Source organism: Amaranthus tricolor, chromosome 1 (genome assembly GCF_026212465.1).
Source record: "Amaranthus tricolor cultivar Red isolate AtriRed21 chromosome 1, ASM2621246v1, whole genome shotgun sequence".
Lineage (NCBI taxonomy): Eukaryota > Viridiplantae > Streptophyta > Magnoliopsida > Caryophyllales > Amaranthaceae > Amaranthus > Amaranthus tricolor.
The window spans coordinates 4,915,284-4,937,904 of record NC_080047.1 but is presented as its reverse complement, the minus strand read 5'-3'; the positions used below and the strand labels follow the sequence as shown (position 1 = coordinate 4,937,904).

General features: G+C 31.3%; 2 protein-coding genes across 2 annotated transcripts; both read left to right on the top strand.

The window, feature by feature from the left end:
* The first annotated feature begins 220 nt into the window (after positions 1-220).
* Positions 221-12,443, top strand: LOC130817596 (isoprene synthase, chloroplastic-like). Its single transcript, XM_057683432.1, has 7 exons — positions 221-447; positions 6,600-6,855; positions 7,585-7,936; positions 9,062-9,283; positions 10,766-10,904; positions 11,016-11,264; positions 12,144-12,443. Exons 1-7 carry the CDS (start codon positions 238-240, stop codon positions 12,441-12,443), a joined length of 1,728 nt encoding a protein of 575 aa, XP_057539415.1. The 5' UTR covers positions 221-237.
* Positions 12,444-13,546: 1,103 nt separating this feature from the next.
* LOC130817522 (glycine-rich cell wall structural protein-like) lies at positions 13,547-14,806 on the top strand. Its single transcript, XM_057683311.1, has one exon. The coding sequence runs from the start codon at positions 13,547-13,549 to the stop codon at positions 14,804-14,806; it is 1,260 nt and encodes a 419-aa protein (XP_057539294.1).
* The last annotated feature ends 7,815 nt before the right edge of the window (positions 14,807-22,621 follow it).

Genomic DNA, 22,621 nt, shown 5'->3' with positions numbered 1-22,621 from the left:
TAAAAAGGTGTAGAACACCAACAACGTTATGACTTATGTGAACGTTAACCGCACAAAAACAAATATCAGGCAGAAATGGCAATGATTAAAATATGTGATCCTCGTAGTACTTGGGCATTCAATTACCAACATCTTATTCACTTCTATACTTCTATATATAGATAGACAATACTTGTAGACTTTTAACACCAAAAAAACATACAATTTTATTTATTCAATAGTCAAAACTAAAGTAAAATGGCAAACATACAAAATATAAATTGTGCTCTTAATATCAATTATAGTTTTATACAAGATAAGCCAATACCACTAAATAGCACTTTGTCAACCACCAACACTTTATCAACTAGCCCTCCTAAATTAGATAGACGTTCCGCAGGTTATAAACCCAGCATTTGGGACCGTGATTTCCTTGTGTCTTTGAGAAGGAATCGTGTTGGAGCACAGGTTATTTTAAACTTTACTGTCTGTTTTTTGTTCGTTTTACTTTGTTTGTTGCAGTTTTTTTTTTTTTTTTTTGAAAATGGTCAACGTCAATTTTTTTATTTCTCATCCAAACACTATTTTTTACTTTACGTATGTATTATTCACACAATTTAAATTTTTATTTTTATTTTATTAAAATGGTACATATATATATATATATATATATATATATATATATATATATATATATATATATATATATATAATTTTTGTGCTGAACCCCTTACATGGGTAGAAAAAACTTATGGGTATAGGATGAATACACTCTATGTTCTCTTTTGATTCATTTTTTTTTTATCTTTTTGAAATTTCAAAATAAAACTGAGAATACCATTTAAAATAGAACTCGAGAGAGATTTTAATTTTTGAATTATATTCACATTACAAAGAAAAAGAATAACAAGCTCTATTTGTACAAAAAATAACTGAAAGAAAAAACTAACTTTTCTAAAAATAGTCTAATCCTAAAAATAACCTAATCCTATAAAATTCAATAACCTTCCTTAATAATAGGAAGTAATTAATAAAACCTAAATATTAACCGTTATTTTCAACACTCCCCCTCAAGTTGAGTGGTAGGTCTTGAACACCCAACTTGCAAAGTGTCTCTTCAAATACTTCTGTTCTTACTGCTTTCATAAGAATGTCCGCAATCTGGTTCTTAGATGTGACGGATGGAAGACTAATAACTTTCTTTTCAAGTTTCTCTTTTATGAAGTGGTGATCTACTTCTACATGTTTTGTACGATCATGTTGAATCGGGTTTTCCGAAATCCTAATTGCAGCTTCATTATCACAACAAAGCTTACACGGTTTAGTTTGAGAAAAACCAAGATCATCTAACAACTTTCGAAGCCATAACATCTTAGTTACCCCTTTGGCGATACCTTTGAATTCTGCTTCAGCACTAGACAAAGCTACAACTTTTTGCTTCTTACTTTTCCAGGTTACCAGATTACCTCCAACAAAAGTAAAATATCCAGAGGTTGACTTTCTTCCATTTCTATCTCCTGCCCAATCGGCATCAGTATAGTCTAATAAATCAAGATTACCATTCTTTTTAAACAAATACCTCGACCACACGTTCCTTTGAGATATCTAACTATCCTCATGACAGCTTCGAGATGGTCAGTTTGAGGAAGATGCATAAATCTACTCACAATTCCTACCGCGTATGCTATATCTTGTCTGGTATGAGAAAGATATTTAAGTTTACCAACTAGTCTCTGATATTGCTCTTTATTAGCCAACTTAGCTCCCTCAACACTTTGTAAACCATTAGCTACTATTGGAGTTTCCGCTGGCTTGCAATCAATCATCCCTGTACGAGCGAGTAGATCAAGAATATATTTCTTTTGGTTTATGAATATTTCGAGCATCGATCTAAGAACCTCAATTCCAAGGAAGTATTTTAGATTTTCAAGATCTTTCATTTCAAACTCTTCAAATAGTTTATCCTTTAACTTTGCTATCTCTTACAAATCATCTTCTGTTATTATCATATCATCAACATATGTTAGACATGTAATTTTCTTTTCACATGTCTGCAAGAATAAAGTATGGTCTGCATTACTTTGTCTATACCCAAATCTCGTCATAGCAAGAGTGAATCTCCCAAACCATGCTCTTGGAGATTGTTTTAATCCATATAAGGCCTTCTTAAGTTTACACCCTTCCCCCTTCTTAAATTTGTGAGTAAATCCGGGAGGAGATTCCATATAGATTTCTTCCTCAATTTCTCCATGAAGGAAGCATTTTTAACATCAAACTGATGGAGAGACCAATCTAGATCAGCAGCAATTGAAAATAAAACTCGAATTCTATCAATTTTAGCAACAGGAGAAAAGTCTCAAAGTAATCAATCCCATAGGTTTGTGTGTACCTCTTTGCTACAAGCCGGGCCTTATATCTTTCAATTTGTACCATCAGCATGACGTTTAATAGTAAAGACCCATTTGCATCCAACTACCTTTTTATCACTCGGAATAATGCACTTTTCCCATGTGCTATTCTTCCGTAAGGCATTAATTTCCTCCTCCATTGCTATCTTCCATTCTTTACTCTTTAAAGCTTCATCAACATTACGAGGAGTATTTTCAGAACAAACTGCAGTATGAAAAGAAACAACCTTCTTTCATAATTTACTCTCTACAATGTTACTAATAGGATACTTATATCTTCTAGATTTAAACTCTGGATCATATCTCCTTGGCGGAATTCCTCTTGTACTTCTAGAAGGTAATGAATACGTATTAGTTGGAATTGTATTAGAAGTTTGATTAATACTTTCCTCGTTCCCACTCACGTCTTCAAGAACAAGTGAAGATAAAGTAGGTTCTTCAATAGAAGGAATACCAACATTCTCACTAGGCGCGGATGAAGATAATATGGGTGGATCATTATTTATTGACTGAGTCGGAATTGAAATTAAATTAGACTGGACTTATTGTGAATGTCAGCACGTTAACGGGGAGACATGAGGCGCACACACTTCATAAACCAAGGAGATATATACCATCCCAAAACCATATGGCCATGGATTGAAGGTATTCAATAGCTTATAAAGCGTGCACACCATTTTCAATTTGTCGATGTGGGATAACTCATCCCAACATCCCCCTCACATGCGAACCCCCGTCAAGTTCGCATGTGGGAGTAATCAATTAGGGTAGGAAAGCCATTCTTTTCGGACCTACCATTTTTAAATTTTGATCGAACCATCGGTTTTGATACCATATCAAGAAGAGTACGATTCTTCCTTTCGGCAACTCCATTTTGTTGTGGGGTGCCAGAACACGATGTTTGGTGAATAAGACCATTAGAAGTTATAAAATCTTTCATATCAAGTTTCATATATTCCTCTCCGTTATCAGATCGTAGAATATGAATTTGTTTGTTAAATTGTGTTTGAATCATCTTGTAGAACTTTACAAAAATACTAAACACCTCAGATTTTCGTTTCAGAAAATATACCCAACTCATCTGTGTGCAGTCATCAATAAACAACACAAAGTAATAATATTCATGTATAGTGGCACCCGGCAATGTGCCCCCAAATATCAGAATGTATCAACATAAATCGTTTAACAGAATGAGGAACTATATGTATAAGTATGTCTATGACTTTTAGCAAGCACACATGATTCATTATCTAATGAGAAATTTTTAAAACTAATAGATGGAAAAAGATGTTTCAAATATCCTAAAGAAGGATGACCCAAACGCTTATGCCACATGCGAATCTTTTGTGCATCAGACGTGTGTGTAAGCATAGCACTACCGTGTTGAGCAACTTTATTAACATAGTATAAGCCACCTATCTCAGTACCATGCCCAATAATCTTCCCCGTCGGAATCTCCTGTACATAACATCCACCAAAAAACATGAGCACACAACAATTCAGTTCTTTTGTAAGTTGACTAATAGAGAGTAGTTTATGCGATAAACTTGGAATGAAAAGGCAATTTTCAAGTTCCAAGTTTGATGTTACTTCGGTAGACCCTACTTTTTCTACTTTAACATAATCCCCATTAGCTGTTTGAATATGAGTTCGTCGAGTTGATTTAATATTTTTAATATCATTAAGGTCATTTGTCATCGTATCTGTCGCACCACTATCAAAAATCCATTTTTTTTATCAACATCACAAATCAAGGACGAATTTAAAATATTATTAGCATTTAAAATATTATTAGCATGCCCACTTTGTTGAGAAGAGTGAGACAATACTTGAGATTCCTTTTGGACTAGTATAGAACACATGAAATAATTTTTGGTTTTGTTTTCAAAGTTTGACAAACTTCTTTTGAGATAGAACTACCATTTTCTACCTCAAGAGTATAATCAAAATTATTTTTAATAATTTGTTTTTCCTTCTTGATTCGATTTTTGGATCTACTATCCTTTACTTGAACCACTTCATGTGAGGAGGAAGAACAACCATTTCCTTCCTCTTGAAGGCATTCGAACATATTATGGCACTATACTATATGTTTATTTTCCTCTTGCTTAGTTTTCTTTAACTTTGAATTAAAAGCACCTAGAACATTAAAGGAATTTAAAGAAATGTTACCTCCTTTATTTCCAGGTTCTACATTTGTGATATCCTCTTTGCACTCCATCATATGTGCCTTGGCTTTGTAGTCTTCCTTTTTTGTTGTTTTCGAGTTAGTATCCTTGAATCGTTTTTTATTTTCCAACCACCATTTGGAATATCCAATGATTTTAAAGAATCCCTCCTTTGTGTGTTTGGATCCACCACAATGAGAGCACTTTAAGTGGCTCTTCTCTTCCTTTCTAAAATTACTGTTTTCTAGCTTCTTTTTTGAAATTAAGCCTAACCCGATTTCGATTAATGTCGTGCTTGGTGTAGATGTACCACTCATGATGTTTCTTCGAATAATCTCCCTTCTACTTTGTGCATAAGCTGCCTCTACGGATGGTAAAGGATCTTGATTAAGAATGTCTCGTTTTTCTTTGTCAAGATTCTCATTAATACCAGTCAAGAATTGATCTAAACAGTTTTGTTGCACCAACACATTATATGTAGTCCTATCCTTATCACAGGTCATTGGATTTGGGATCATTCTATCTATCTCCTTCCAGATCGAAATCATTTTTCCATAAAAAACTTCAATGGAATTTTCCCCTTGTTTAATGGTTGTAACTTTGACTGTTAAATCAAAGATCCGAAGACCATCTCTTCCACTGCTATACAAGGCCTCTATGCCTTTCCATAAATCTTTAGCTGTTGTATAATCAAAAAATTGGTTTACGAGATCCGAATGAATATTTTCTATAATCTACGAAAATACCAAAGAATCTTTTTGTATCCACTTAGTATACTCCGGATCAGTTACGGAAGGAGGATCGACAGTGATATGACTGAGTCGTCCTCTTCCATTAATGGCCAAATACATCAATTTTGACCATTTCATATAATTTTGGTTGTTAAGTTTTTCGGTAAGTATCACATTCTAACCGGAGGACTCATTGGAATTTTGATTTGGCTTGTTTAATTGTTGTAAGATTTGCAACAATTGATCCATTGGATTTGATTGTTGGTTTTCTTGATTGTCTCCAAAACTATTTTCTGCAATCATTTTTGGTATGTGATGAAACTATTGGTTTTTAAATTTCCTTTATCAATTTTGAACCATAGGCTCTGATCAATTTTTGAATTATATTCACTTTACAAAGAAAAAAAAATAACAAGCTCTATTTATACAATAATAGGAATTAATTAGTAAAACCTAAATATTAATCGGTATTTTCTACATATTAAATATAGAAGTATATGTGAAAAATGATAAACGGAAAATTTTTCTTTCAAATTTTCAATCATTACTACAACAGACTGATCTCATTTGGCTCAGACATCCGGGTTATAGAGAAATTGAATTTCAGATTAAGCTCAACATATCAATCAAGATAAGATTTAATAAACCCTAGAAACGTTTTGCTATTATCTTGCAATTATATATAGATAATATTGCATGTAATCTTTTTCATTGACATCTCTTTTATTCTATGTACTTGATATTTTAGATAAATTTATTATATAAATATATATTGTAATTTTATGATTAACATTAACTATCATTTTAAACACTTGTCTAAACTTTCCTAAACTCTAATGGTATCAAGAGTCTTGATATTTTTTTTCATGCTCTTGTTCTCCTCTTTCGTGATTAATGGTGGGTAGTGATTCAAGCCCTTATATATGATTTTTCAAACACATATCTTAACCACTAACCATCAATGGTGGTAGATGTTCCAAATATTTTTTCTTAGGATAATAATATATATTAGTTTCCTCTGATTTACGTGTTTGAGTATATAACATATCTTAGAATTTCAACCATCAATTTTAAGCTTTTGGTTGGAGTTTGCCCCTAAAGGCCCTAACTACTAATACATACTTCTATGATGTTCAACATAAATTGTTTTCACACGTTTACAAATATAAAACGTGTCAAGTTAATGAGGTTTAATTTACATGAAATTACACAACATCAAGTTGCATTGGCTGTAAAATTTTATATAATTATTTGTTTAATTTGATTTAATTAGCTTAACATGATTATAATTATTTGTTGTTTGGTTAATCTAGGATGAATCTGTTAAAATAGAGGGACTAAAATGTAAGGTAAAGAATATGATAGCTGATGAAGAATATTGTGAACCCTTAATGGTTTTCAAGTTAATTGATGAAATTCAAAGATTAGGACTTGGAAATCATTTTGACAAGGATATTAAAACTGCATTAAAGAGATTTTCTTGCAACTTTAGTGACTTGAACTTGGATCTTCCTACTACCGCTCTCGGCTTCAGACTTCTAAGACAATCTGGATTTTTTGTGTCTCAAGGTATGTACCTGCTGGGATAGTTTGTCCGATATCGATAGATTGAAGATGGTGTGTACACTCTGTAAGTCGTTGGAGCCCTTCCTCCCATTGCTATATGGTTTTGGGATGGTATCTCCTTGGTTTATGAAGTGTGTGCACCTCTTGTTTTAATTTTTCGATTATATGCTGGTATTCACAATAAGTTCATCTCAATGTAACATGTTAGAATATATAACATATCATGGAGCTTTAACCATTAGCTTAAGCTTTTGGTTGAGTTGGTTTTTTGACATGGTATCAGAGTCAGTGTGACAAGAAGTCACGGGTTCGAATCTCAAACACCCCTCATTCAAAGTGTAATATTTAGTGCCAGCAGGTATGAGAAGGGGGCGTGTTAGATTAATATATCCCGGGGCTTTAACTATCAAGAACAAAAATTGACATTAATAATGATTGCTATATGTCGCTCGCTTAAAATAAACAACTCCTAGCTAACTCATTGTTCATTCTCCGATAATCACATTTTTGAAGTTTATTTACTGATAGTAACCAAAGTGGTTCATTTTTAACAAATACAAATAATATTTGTTTATTTTTTTCTATTTATAGAACATTAAATAAATTTAACTAATTTACTATAATCAGTAACTCGTGGGTCATTCTATAATTGATGTTTTGAAACAATATTTATGGGTCCAATTTTTATTTATCTTTATATAATTGGATGTACGTACTTGTCATGTGAAGCAGATGTATTCAAGCAATTCATTGATGATAAGGGCAATTTTATTCCCTCTTTATGCAATGAAAATGAGGGAATAATACAATTGTATGAAGCTTCATACATGGCATTTGAAGGAGAACATATTTTAGATGAGGCCAAAGCTTTCACTATTGAACATCTAGCTAACAATTATATGAATCACGCATTAGCCAACCTTCCTTTACGATATCAAATGCCCAAGCTCAAAGCTAGAGACCACCTCGAGACGTATCCACAAGGGGAAGTTACTAGGGACGTAACTTCCTTGCTCGAGCTAGCCGTGCTCGATTTTAATAACACACAATTGATGTATCAGGAAGATCTTCATGATATGGCAAGGTACGTAACATCTACATAGTATAGAAGCGGTAGCAGAGTCACATCACGGTTATTTTTGATATTTTTAGTTTTAACTTATCATGCTCAAGATAAAATTTGTGATATATTTTTGATATTTTCTAACAATATGACTGATTAACCTTAATAATGTTTTAAAATTCATTTTGACTGAATTAAATATTTTTTTTGATTTGCTAGTGTATAGAAGAATTATTATTTCTATCAAAAAGTTGTCGTTCGCGTATAAAATCAATCAGGAAGCTTTAACCATATTCAAAGTTTTGATTGAGCTAGATGAGTTGGTTGAGTTCTCCACCTTGGTTGTGAAAAGTCTTGTGTTCAATTATTATCACGTGCATCTCACACTCTTTCCCCCTCCTTTTCCGTTTTTCCTTCCCCTAAGCCTATGATTGAGATACATGGTCCTTGGGTACCTTTCAAAAATAATTTTGATTGAGAGTGATGTATCCAGTTTTCTAACTTTTATAATTTAAATTGTTGAAAAACCATATTAAAACACTTTTTAAAGTTGTTAGAGCTCTAACTTTCTATCTTCCTTATCGATTGGATAATACTTCGACTTTTTACATGCTCAAAGCAATTTAAATAATTTCCTTTCATCTTTCTGTTAGAGTATATAACATATTTTGGGGCTTCAACCATAAGCTTATTAATCTTTTGGTTGCGTTGGTTCATTGACAAGGTACCAGTAGCAAAAATGACAAGTGGTCACGAGTTTAAATCTCAACCCTCCTCATTTAACGTTGAATATTCCGCGCCTATGCGTATCCACAATTCTATCCCAATTGGCAATCGCGTGAGGAGGTGTGTAAGAGTATATAACATATCTTGGGGCCTTAACCATAGTTGGTTCCTTGACACTTTCCTCAACATTTGCAACTCTTAAACCATTTTTTATATTTTTTATTTCGAATTCTATCTCTGAAGATATGTGGACTCATAGGATAAACTGTTTTTATGAAAATCGTGTAGAGTTCTGGATATTACACTTCTAATAATAGGATATAGATTAAACATGTATCATCTATCATAATATTGTACTACAAATATTTGTATAATAAATGATTTCACAATATATAATAAAAAAGATGAATTAATTTTCAGGTGGTGGAAGAATGTGGGGCTATCAGAGAAGTTGAGTTTTGCTCGAGATAGACTGATGGAGTGCTTTTTTTGGGGCATTGGCACAACATCTTCCAAGCCTGAACTTAGTAGTTGCCGCAAGGCTTTAACAAAAGTATACAATTTCATAACCATTATTGATGACATCTATGATGTTTATGGTCACATAAATGAGCTTCACCTCTTTACCCAAGCCATTGAGAGGTATTCTCTGGACCCATCTTTACGGGGGAGGTTCTGAGTAGAGGTGTTTAAAAATATCCGATCCGAATTATCTGGTATTCGGTTTTTTAGGTATTTTGAAATCGAATCGGTCTAAAAACCGAATACCGGATCGGAATATGGCAAAACTAGATATCTGGTTTTCTAATTTTTTTTTATTTTTCTTTTTAAAAATATATAAATATTTTTTCATAAAAATTTTTGTTTAGTTAGTTAAATTTAATAATAAGTTCAAATTCTTCAATTTTATATGTAATTTGTATAATTAATTTATTGTTAATTAATTTCGATTTTTGAAAATCCAACCATATTTTCAAAATGATTTGTTGTTAAAGTTTAAAAAATAATCTTGATTAAAAAGGAAAGCGAAGTGAGATTAAATATTTATGTGAAAAGAAAAACGTAAAAATGTTTAAAAAAGACAAAAAGAAACGAAAACCAGAGATTTGGTATCCGATTCAAATCAAACCGAGTATCCGGTTTTCGGATCGGAACCGGATAGTGTTATCCGGAAAATCAGGTTTCCGGATCCGTATCGACCCAGTATCCGATTTTGAACACCCCTAGTTTTGAGCAGGTTAGCATGTTTACCGTATAGGGCCCTAAAAATTTGGGATCTCAATATTAAACTACATAATATACATTAAGTGTTTAAAAATGCAAATTTAATTAGAAAAATAACATGTTTTTTGAAATTTCACAGGGTCTAAAAATTTATCGATTTTTGCTCCGCCTCTATACCTTTATATATATATATTTTATTCGAACTCTGTAGTATCCTATTAAATGTAATTTTCTCAGTTAAAATTTAATTCATTATATATTACAACTTTTTTAGCCAAGCAGCAAAAAATATTTTTAAAAAAGAAGTGTATATCGCATAGATTTCTATAAATTGTTGACAACGTTATGAAAATTAATTAGTGAAATTAAAATGACGAGTCCAATCCAAGCATTATTTTATATAAAGACTTCAAATTTTAATTTGAGTTTAATTGGAATTATTTATTTATTTATTTATTTTATCAGTTAAATTTGAATTGTATTGATTTGAAATTTACACGAAAGTCACCCCACATTTATTTTGTACATGTCCTTCATTATTCCATTTGGTTGGCTACTTGGCTTCTTAAGTACTCTATCTATTTATTTTTTTGACATTACTTTTTTGCACATTTTTTATAATAATTTTTAAGTTTTAATATCTCTAATTATACATAATAAAAAATTATAAAAAATACATAACAAAATTGTATACATTAAGACGAATCTAATAAGATTTCACATAGATCTATTTTATCCTCTAAATATGTCTAAAAAACCTTAATCAAATTTTTCTCTTTAAAATGAAATATTTTACACCTCAAACAAAATTAAAAATATTTCAAATAAGAAGAAGATTAGAAAACGGAGAGATCGAATATGATTTAAAGTCATAAATATTGTTGTTATGAATATAAACAGGTGGAATATTAATGAAATAGACGAGCTTCCATACTACATGAAATTAACCTTCCTTGCATTATACAACACTATTAACGACATTGGATATGAAATTCTCAAGCTTAAGGGCTACAATTGTGTCCCTTTCCTTAAAAAGGCGGTAAGTAATTTATTCTATTGTTTTATAATATTGGTTATATTTAATTTTTAAAAAAATATATATTAAAATTTTATATATTAAGACGAATGTAATAAGAATCTACGTAAATAGTGGATAGATATGTTGAAGGCCTTCTTGGTGGAAGCAAATTGGTTTCACAATAAAGAAACACCAACATTTGAGGAATATATGGACAATGGATGGGTTTCAATATCCGGTGTTAATGCATTAACGCATGCATTTTTCTACGTCAGTCCAGAAATTACACCGGAGGCGCTCCAAGCCTTAGAAATAAAACATGATATTTTACGCTTACCTTCAATGGTCTTTCGTCTCGCCAATGACCTTGCCACTTCAGAGGTACATACATGTTCTCCGTGTTGTTCTCGATATTTCATGGGTTCTAGGTAAAATGTAAAAAATGAATCGTTTCTATAAAGGGTTGATTTCGGTCTTTAATAGATGTGTCAAGGAACCAACTCAACCAAAAATAAGCTGACAGTTGAGGCAAAGTCCGTTTGGCTAGAAGTGTGGATGCATCACAGATCCTCCTCATACCCAATGCTAGATATTCCACTTTAAATAAGGAGTGGTTGAAATTCGAATCTATGACCTTTTAAGTCTTAACAAGATAATTGCCAAAAGTAAAGTTAAAATTTTGCAAGCGATGTTCCATATTCTACATGACAACATTGTTGAGTAAGACTTGGCCCCCTTTTTAGCTCTGGGCCCTAGGTAAATGTCTACCTTACCTAGGGTCAAAAACGACGACCCTGCATATTTTATTTCAACTATCTTCTAAATATCTACAGTGGCAGATACAAGGTTCGGAGTCTTAGGGGGCACCAACTAATGGACGAAATTTCGACAGAATTTCATTTGTAAAATTAACAACTATTTTACCTTACTTGCTAAAAATTTAAATACGACATACCATAAAAGGAAATGGAGCAAAATAAATCAACTGACCTAATTAAAAATGAGATAAAATAACTAAATAAGACAAAATTACTAAAATGAGGGAGTATTTATCATCAAAACTTCAGTATTTATTTTACACTTATACTCTTACCAACAAAAAAGTTTACTTTGAATTTTTTTTAAAAAAACGTCTAAAGGTACGTGACCTGTGGACTCTAAGGTAGCTACGCCACTGTATCTACTCGTTACGTAATCAAGACTGTTCATTTGAATTTACTCTTTTGTCATTGTTTAAATATTTTATTTTTTTATATGTAGGATGAAATTGAAAGAGGAGAAACAGCAAATGCGATATTATGTTATGCAAAAGATAAAGGTGTATCACACAAAGAAGCACGTAAAGTTATAAGCAAAATGATTGACGAGAGTTGGAAAGGTTTAAATGAGATTCAAACTAATAATCAAACTCCATTTTCAAAGGAATTTATAGAAACATCTATGAACATTGCTCGTACTTCTCAATGTGCCTATCAACATGGAGATGGTCATGGATCACCAGAATTGCTTAAGAAAAAAATATTATCACTAGTAGTTCAACCTATAACGTTATTATCATAAATATACTATGTAGTAATTGTAATTAAACTGTTTTATATATATATATATATATATATATATATATATATATATATATATATAGGAAATGAGAATAATACTCCATTTGTTCTTTATAATACTATTATACTAATATAGGAAATCATATGAAAATAATACTCCATTTGTAGCATTTAATGTGCATCTAATTTTTATTTTAGGTTGTTATAATTACTTTGCATTATTTCTCTTTTGATAGTGGTTCTTGCTAGGCTGCGACTCTGTTTAATTGCATTTGCAAATTAATCTATTCATTCTTTTAATCTCACTCATTTATTTCATGACCTCACCTGATATACCAACTAATAAAAGTTAGGAAAAATTATTATGAATAATACAATCTTTTGCTTATTTTCTTATAATAATACCAACTTTTGATTAACTATGAATAATATCAACTTATGGGGTGTTTCCTTAGAATATCCCTAACTTATTAAAAATAAAATTATAGGAGATTATATGACTAAAAAAATTGATTAATTAGCTAATAAACTAAAGTTGATGTTAGTTTAGAAAAAAAAACTCATAAATTGGTGTTATTCAAAAAAAAAAATCAAAAGTTGATATTATTATAGAGAAATTAACGAAAGTTTGTATTATTCGCGATAATTTTTCCTAAAAATTAATATTTACATACCTTTAAAAGAGATGCAAATCAAATGAGACGAAAATTAGGTAATTAAGTATTGCATTGAATCAAAGATTTGATAACAGCTTGGCAAATTTTGACTTTTGATTGAAAGGTATAAACCCATTGACAATTGATAATGGCGACGCACAAAGGTTACGAAAATTGAGCTGCTCTGCATTTGTTTTGTTAAAAAAAAGTTAGGCTGTTTAAAATTATAATAGTGCAAGAATACAATACAAGTGGTATAATTAAGAACCTTGATATGAATCCAATAATTAAAATCTTAAATTCCGTATCTTAAGCTGCTCGTCCTCTTTCTAAATGCCTATAAATAGGAGCATTATTTCACTTCAATTGGTCATCATTGAAACACAATCATTACAAAATCAGCTTAAGTTGAGAAATTAAACCATATAAATAGCAAGAGGGAAAATATATGGCTAGTCCCAAAGCAGTAGGGGCTGCATTGTTGGTTCTGCTTCTTGTAGACCTTTGCATTGCAATAAGACCACCATATTCCAGAAGTGGCGGTGGTGGTGGCGGTGGCGGTGGAGGTGGAGGTGGAGGTGGAGGTTTTGGTAATGATGGCTCCGGATATGGTTATGGCTCCGGCAGTGGAAGTGGAAGTGGGTATGGTGGTGTAGGTGGAGGAAGTGGAGGTGGAGGAGGTGGAGGTGGAGGTGGAGGTGGAAGTGAAGGTTATGGGTCTGGATATGGCTCAGGAAGTGGTTCCGGTTATGGTGGCGCAAGTGGAGGATATGGTAGTGGAGAAGGAGGGGGTGGGGGAAGTGGGGGAGGTCATGAAGGTTCTGGTTCTGGATATGGATCCGGATATGGTTCGGGAATAGGGTCTGGTTATGGCGGTGCAAAAGGAGGATATGGTGGTGGAGAAGGAGGTGGTGGAGGAAGTGGTGGATGGGGAGGTAATGAAGGTTTTGGTTCTGGATATGGCTCGGGAAGCGGGTATGGTTATAGTGGTGGTGTAAGTGGAGGATATGGTAGTGGAGAAGGAGGAGGCGGAGGAAGTGGAGGAGGGGGAGCTGGATATGGATCTGGATCAGGAAAAGGTTCAGGATATGAAAGTGTACCAACTGTTGGGTATGGTAGTGGAGGAGGAGGAGGCGGAGGCAGTGGGGGTGGGAATGGAATAGGTCATGGAGATTCAAGTTCTGGGTACGGCTCTGGTTATGGATCAGGATATGGCTCTGGTAGTGGTAAAGGTGGAGGTAAGGGAGAGGGAGGTGGAAGTGGGGGAGGTGGAGGTGGAGGGAAGGGAGGCTATGATTCTGGTTACGGTTCAGGTTATGGATCAGGATATGGTTCTGGTAGTGGTATAGGTGGAGGTAAGGGCGAGGGAGGTGGAAGTGGCGGAGGTGGAGGTAAGGGAGGCTATGGTTCTGGTTACGGATCAGGTTATGGATCAGGATATGGTTCTGGTAGTGATATAGGCGTAGGTAGGGGAGGTGGAAGTGGCGGGGGAGGTGGAAGTGGCGGAGGTGGAGGTAAGGGAGGCTATGGTTCTGGTTACGGATCAGGTTATGGATCAGCATATGGTTCTGGTAGTGATATAGGTGTAGGTGGGGGAGGTGGAAGCGGTGGAGGAGGAGGTGCATCAGGACATGGTCGGGGGTATGAATCTGGGTCAGGTTCAAGTTATGGAACAGGAAATGAAAATGGTCGTAATAATGGTAACTAACCGATCTAAATTATCAGAAGGACTACTCTTATGTTCTTTTTCGTCATAGTTTACAACAACGCTTTAATTCTAAAGTATATTTTCTGTTTGGCTTTAAGTCTAAAGTATATTTTCTATTTGAAATAAGAAAATGTGGCATGATGCTAGGATATACATGCCATTTTAAATACTTGTTAGGGTTTTCTTTTGTGTAACAATAAGATAAATGTTTTTTTATTGTATCAATATAATTATAGTAATGCCAATCAAAGTTGATGATGCATTAGAAAATGTTCTAACTTAAGATCTAGCAAGATGACATAAAAGACGTTTATAATAAATTGAATATTTAGTTAGAGTTAGTCAGATTAAAAAAATTAAATGACAAATACATATTTAACACACACTCAAAAAGTTATCTTTCTATAGCATAATAATTCTAAACAAACAATCACATAAATTCTTTCTTTCAAATATTCTTAAACAAACTATAATATTACTATAACTAGGCACAGTTTCTTTTCCTAGTTTTCAATAAAAGAAATATTTTACCATAAATAAACACAAAGTAAAGTCCTACAAGAGTCAACTTTAAAACAGAAGTATATCTTCTCTAATCTATTTATGATATTTATTTAAAAGTGTATTTTTATTTCATAGTTATTAGATTTATGATGGACTTGACAAAATTGAATTCAATGGACTTAACAAAATTATATTCTGTTGTGCGACAGCGGAAGCAAGATAGATGAATAATAATGAAACATTTAAAGAAATTCAAATAAAACAATAAGAAAATTACACAAGAGATTTAACGTGGTTCACTGTCAATGTGATAGCTACATCCACCAGCACCGAGATCAAATAATTTCACTATAATCGTAAAGAATTTACAAGATGAATTACAATAACACTCACAAATAATAATGATTCTCTTGTGATCTCTCTCTCAATTTGTGAATAATAAATCCTAACCCTAATAATAAAACAACTTAAAAGAAAATTTGGACTCCAAATATTCGTAAAAAACCGGGCACAAATAATAACCGTAAAAAATACAACGTAAAACAAAAACAGCAAAATCGCACAGCCGGGACGCGGGCCGTACAACTAGTCACTAGCCGGGACTAGACAAAACCACAAAACAGAAAGTTATTGTTTTTGACTTGCGAGCCACGAGCTTCTTGGCATCTAGATCCCATGTTCGAGACACACTAACAACATATTCAGTTATCAAGCTTTCATTTCACAAGGAGGGAGACCTACAATTAAATATGTTTCCCGATAGGTAATCTTATTGGTAACAACGAGTTATGCTAATCAAAATCAAAGATATTATTAAATTGATAAGTTACAACATTAGACTTCCCTTTTCCTCCTTTTTGTGTTTGTTTATGAGACTAGAAACTAGAAAACCATCAACTTTCTCTACTTTGCGAGAATCATGTAAGCACGTATCACTTTTCAGGTAATTAAGATTCTTGTTAAGGTTAAATTTCAAAAAAAAAAGTGATACTACTAATAATTCAACAAATAATTTACAATTAGTATGTGAAGTCTAGCTAATGGCAGAGTTTTATCTCTGGTAGCGTGTATTGAAGGTGATCAACTTAATCAATTTAATTTTTACTTTCACTGCAGTACTATTAAATTTTTAATATTTTTAAAGTGTTAGTTACTTATCTAAATCACCTATTATATCTGTATTTAATTTTAAATTCAATTTTCGTCTAACCCCTTACTTTTGCCTACTATATAATGAAACAAAATACTAGAATAGCAAGGAAAGTTAAATAAATACTTGCGTTACACATGACTAGGATTAGGTCTAGAAAAAAGTTAATTGAATCGGTTCATATCAAATTCAAATTTTAGTTTATCTAAAAGTATTAAATATATATACAATTATACATGTTAAAAAGCTTAATTCTAACGCACCTCGTTATTTAAAAAGTAACCAATTTAAACTATTTAATTGATTTATTTAATGTTGATCTTTTAAAAATAATTGTCTTTATTAACAATTACATTTTAATAAGTTTATGCTTTTTAGAAAAATTATTTATAAAAATCCAATTTTTCATTGAATAACCTACGTTAATTTCAACTTTTGTTTAATCATGATTAATCTCAATTTTGGGGCAGTTATCAAGAACATTGTTGCTCAAATGATTACCGACTTTTACTGGTTAATTGCTACCAAAAAAAAAAAGAAAAAATCAAAAATTAAAAATTAAAAATTAAAAGTTACAGTCAAAAAATAAACTTATTTGATTTTTCTTTTAAATTTTATTTTCTTCAATTTTTTATAATTTAATTTTATATATACTTTTTTATTTTTTATGCAAAATAATTTGTTGTATAGGTAAGAGGTTACGTTAGAATATTCTTAGCAAGCCCCCCTATAATTAAAATTATTCATGTTTAATCAAAAATTAAAATTATCATAGAGAAATAGTAAAAAAATTAAATTATTCAAAATAATTTTTCTTTTCTTTTAATACCTATAAAGTCTTATCCATTTAATTGGTAGTTATTCAAAGTCAAATAATTCACGTTGTAGTACGTAATATAGTACATGCAATTGCAATTCGTCTTGAGTCGTTGACCTCGAACTGAGTTTAAGTGACCAAAACCCACAAGCAGCTAATTGTATTAAAATTTATTATGAAGTCAAACAATTTGTCCTATACATATACTACTATACTAGTACTTGCTTGTACAATCGTATTTTTTTTTTGGCATATTTATATAAATGTTTGATTTTCATATTTTATAGTCTTTTTTCTTTATTTATATCCTTATCAAATCTAAATTTTACACAATTATTATTTTTTCCTTTACTATTTTTCATACGGACCCCACTCATGCCACATATGGTTAAAATATAGTTTATTTTCGTGTTAAAATTACCCCAAAAAAGTTTATAACATGTCACTTCAAGATATATAATAGTTTTGAAATTTTATAATCTTGCTTTGTTCATTTTCGAATAGTCGGTTAAATTTGACCATATATACCTAATGGGTCATAAATTTATAATTATAAATTTCGTTCTTTTTGCTATAAAATAGTTAAAAATATTGTTTAAAATTTACGATAATAATTTTAAAAAACTTTCTTATAATATTGGACAAAAAGTAGTCTTTCTGGTTATTATTATGAAATACTTCAAGTCAAATAATATAAATTGACAAGATGTAAAACATTACACTATAACTCAAAATTATAAATAATGTAGAACTCAAACATTTACCAAAATTAGAAAGACACAAATCGGCTCAATTGAGTCAATCGGATGAAGTCGCATTTTTAACTCAGTATAAAAATTTGTAGGTGTATTTATTTTGCAAATAACACTAAAAACATATTCACCATGAATCATCTATTTTATTTGGATTTCTTCAAATTGTTATATGAAGTGATTTCACTGTAAAAAATGTCAATTCAAATCGTAAAAATATAAATTGTGTATTTTGAGTTTATCTCAGTATAAGTATCACTATTTCCCTTCTTTAAAATTAAAAAGAGGATAACACCACCATTCAAGTCAACTTAATACGTGTTAGGTTTTTCTCCACCATTAGATAACTTCACAAAAAAACTCAATGGCAATTGACTATGAATCTATCAGCACGTAGGTTAAGAAAGTTCGAAGAACTAACTTCATAAAAGTTCTTAAGGAGTAGTTTATTTCATGCCAATGATTTATTAAACATTTTCTTTGGTACGTAGTGTAAGTGGGATACAACTAGCTACATGCATATCCAACCAAAAAAAAAAAAAAAAACTGCAACCTTTATTCAATAAGTCTTGTATGAGACCGTCTCGCTGTGAGACGAGTCTATACAAGCAGCCCAAATCATTTATATTAAAAAAGAATTTAAAGCAACATCTAAACTATATTTTTTTAATAATTAGAATTGGGTCAACTATATTAAGTCGTTTTACAGTGAGATGGTCTTATAAAAATTTGTCATCTTTATTTACAAAATTACTAAATAGGAATCGAAAAATCAACATGGGTGGTGTGGATAAGCCCACAATTACTAATAGAAGTGTGTTTATAAGCCCGTATTAGAGAAGAGTTACTTTTTCAAATCAAATAGTAATAGAAAGAGTAGCTGATAGTGCAAATTTTAATAACCGCAAGCGCACGGTTGACGTGTAACTACGGGTCGAACACAAGGAGGCAAGTTAATCTAATTGACTGTTTAATGATTACAAGACACGGGTAAACAAAAGATGTGGGTTGAGAACTAATACTATAATGCGAATAAACTAATGCAAAAACAGAAACGTTATGGAGATAACAATGATATGACAAACTCTAGAGCATCGAGCGTCACCTAATTCTAACATGGGAGTCAATCACTCTCATGATCGTATGAAATTGAGTCATCGACATAATTAAACGTGATCTAATTAATCTCAAGCTTCCGCTCTATTGATTAATATCGTTTTACGACCAAACTAGTGTTAATCCTCAAACTTCCGTTCTATTGGTTAAACTAGAAGGAATTTAACTTAAATATATCTCAATCCTAAATTAATACTAATCTCAAACTTCCGTATTATTGAAAAGGTTAATAAAGATGTTTAAATTGAGATTCATTAAGTATAGATTTAATTATAGACTCAATTTACACACAATCAATCGATAAAATATTATCCCATGCTTTGAATTAGGGATTATGCCCTAACCCTAGATAAGGAAACTACTCACTATGCATAATGATGAAGAACACGTAGTAAATGATAGATAACATTGAATAACAAAACAATAAATGAGAAAGCTTACAAATCTTGAGAAGAATGTAATTGTAAATTGCAAGGAATTAAAGGGTAACAATGGTGTTCAACAAAGGATCTTCAATCAAAACTAAACAACGAACATCAAAACTAAAGTGCAGAAATTCTGGGAAAACTACCCAGAGAAAAAACGTAACTTCCTAAAAAAACTAACTCTATTTATACTATCTGCTAAAAAAACGTAACTGCTAGCATTACAGAAGAAAAAGCTGAGTCGGCGGTTGAGGGCACTCAGCAGAAAGCCGAGTCGGCTTTTGATAAAACAAAGCAGTGATTTTTCCAGAACCCACTGTCAACTCGGCGGCAGCTTTTTTCCCACGAAAGTCGAGTCGGCGTTTTGTGCTGAAACATTGCAACAAACTCAAATGGTCGTCATTTCTTACTCAATTGTCAGAATTGAACATATAATGTACCGTTGAAAATCTCTTCAAGTCTAGTTTTCAATGCCGCAAACCTTGCATTAATGCAATCTGTCTATCAAAAGTTATGACCAAAAAAGTGAGCATGTATCAAATTCACTTTAAAACTTTTGCATTTTAAACACTTTTCAACTCTTTTGCCCATCTACATTGTAAAACATCTTCAAACGAGAAATAATCTCCTTAGTAAACTCCGTCATCATTAAAATCATAAGAATTATGCTTAAAAATGATCTAAACCGCTCAAAATCAACATGAATAACCAAAATGAGTAAAGTAACATAAATCTTTAAAATAAGCACGAAATTACTAACAATAATCATCATTAAGGAGTATAAAATGATATGAATAAGTGCAAATAATTGCACTTATCAGTAGCCGATCAAACTAATATAATAATCAATATCTCATTAAATCACCATTATGAGATCACATGTAGGTATTTCCTCAACATGAACCATTTGGAATTATCCTTTGAAATATGTGTGTGATTCATATTTCTAAATTCTTCATATACATAGTATTTAACATTACTATGTCCTCTTTGAATTGCATTAAAGAGGAATTGGTTTATTTTAAAAAAAGTGATAATAAATGAAGAAAGATGATGAATTGTGTGAATGAAGATTAAAGAGAATTAAAATGTATGGATAAGATCAAAAGAAAATAGTAAGCCATTGTTCAAAATAGAAATGATGCAAATTAAATGAGACAGACCAAAATGAAAAATAATACAACTTCACTGGGACCAAGGGAGTAGTGATGAAAATCAAATATATCCTTTAATTTATGTCTGACAGTGTGTATATCAGGAATAATATAACCTTTTGCTTATTTCCCTACAATAGTATCAACTTTTGATTAATCATGAATAATATCAACTTTAGGGAGTGTTTTCCTAGAATATACCTAACATGTTAAAAATCAAACAATAGGAGATTATATGTCAAAAAAATTTGGTAAATTAGTTAATAAACTAAAGTTGGTATTATTCTAGGAAAAAAAACCCCTAAGTTGATATGATTCATGGTTAATCAATAGTTGTTATTATTATAGGAAAATTAACAAAAGATTGTATTATTGACGGTAATTTTTCCTAAATTAATTGTGCCAATTATTATCTACAAATTACGCTAGAAATGTACTATTCGGTATTGATCCCTTAGAAATTACAATTATACTTATAGTGACATGTTATGAGGGAAAATATTAATACTATGTCTTTGCAGTGCAATTCCTATACAATGTTAATGTGATGTATCGAATCAAAACAATTTTCGCTATGAACTATGTATATCTAAATATCATATACATGTTATATTATATGAAGATAAAAGGTCAACTAGCCATTTAAGTCAAGGAAAGTATGTGTTAGGTTGAGTCAAATTTTATAGTGCAACTACTTGAATTTGACTTTTAAAAATATTTTTGGAAATTTCACATAATAATCCTGAGGTTTTGGGTTTTTTTACGTGGTAATCAAAATTTTTAAAAAATCCACGCGGTAATCCTGAGGTTTACCAAATTGTTCTATCGTGACCTTTTTGCACATAAAATATTAGCAAATGTTAATTTCAAAACTTTAAGATTGTTGTACGCCTATTTATACGACTCACCATTTCAAATTCCATCAATTTCAACCTTTTCCCTCCAAAACATAAATCTTAATTCACCATTTCAAATACTATATTTGAATTCGGGGAAAAATATGATTTGGATAAAAGATGGTAGAGTTAAGGTTTATGTTTTAAGAGAAAAGGTTGAAACTGATGGAATTTGAAAGATTGAGTCGCATATATAGGCGTACAGCAGCCTTAAAGCTTCGAAATTAACGTTGCTAACGTTTTATGTGCAAAAAGGTCACGTCTGAAACAATTTTATAAATCTCAGGGTTACCATGTGGATATTCTAAAAGTTTTTGTTACCACATGGAAAATCCAAAACCTCAGGATTATCACGTGAAAATTTTCAATTATTTTTATAATAAAAAATTATCAATCTTTTGAGAATAAGATTTTGACATTAATATTGTGTTGTTATAATAAAAGATAGAATGATTATGAATCCGCACAAAGGTCGAGAAGTTTTGAAAAAAGAACCTTGTAAGTTTTTTTTTTGAAAGACCTTGTAAGATTAATACTTGGTTTATTTTAAATCAAAAATTAAACCTTTTTTATGAAGGTAGTTCAAATTAAATGGAATACACAATAGCCAAATTCTTGTATAACAAGCTTTTAAATATGTACAATTGATCATAGCTATTAGCTAGTATCCTAATTCTAAAATCTTAAGCTATATACATTATGTTTTCCTTCTAAATTCATATATATAAATAAGGCCTTATGCTACAAGTCTTCAACGTTGAAACATATTAACCAATAGACAAAGTTATTTGAGAAGCATTGGTGGAGGTAGTGGTAGTGGTGGTGCTCATAGAATTCGGAAAATGGGTTGAACACTGTAAATAAAAAAGAGAAAACATAATTTACTTATAAGCTTAAATGAGGTTTACTATTAAAACTAATTAGTAATAGTGGGAGTTACTCTTCAAATTTATAAAATAATATATATTCTTCTCTTTCTCTAATATAGAACAACTCACATG

Coding starts and splice junctions, on each gene's coding strand:
- LOC130817522 (XM_057683311.1), top strand. CDS start 13,547: ATGGCTAGTCCCAAAGCAGTAGGGGCTGCATTGTTGGTTCTGCTTCTT.
- LOC130817596 (XM_057683432.1), top strand. CDS start 238: ATGGCAAACATACAAAATATAAATTGTGCTCTTAATATCAATTATAGT. Junction 9,284..10,765: donor TTTACCCAAGCCATTGAGAG/GTATTCTCTGGA, acceptor GAATATAAACAG/GTGGAATATTAATGAAATAG. Junction 10,905..11,015: donor TCCCTTTCCTTAAAAAGGCG/GTAAGTAATTTA, acceptor CTACGTAAATAG/TGGATAGATATGTTGAAGGC.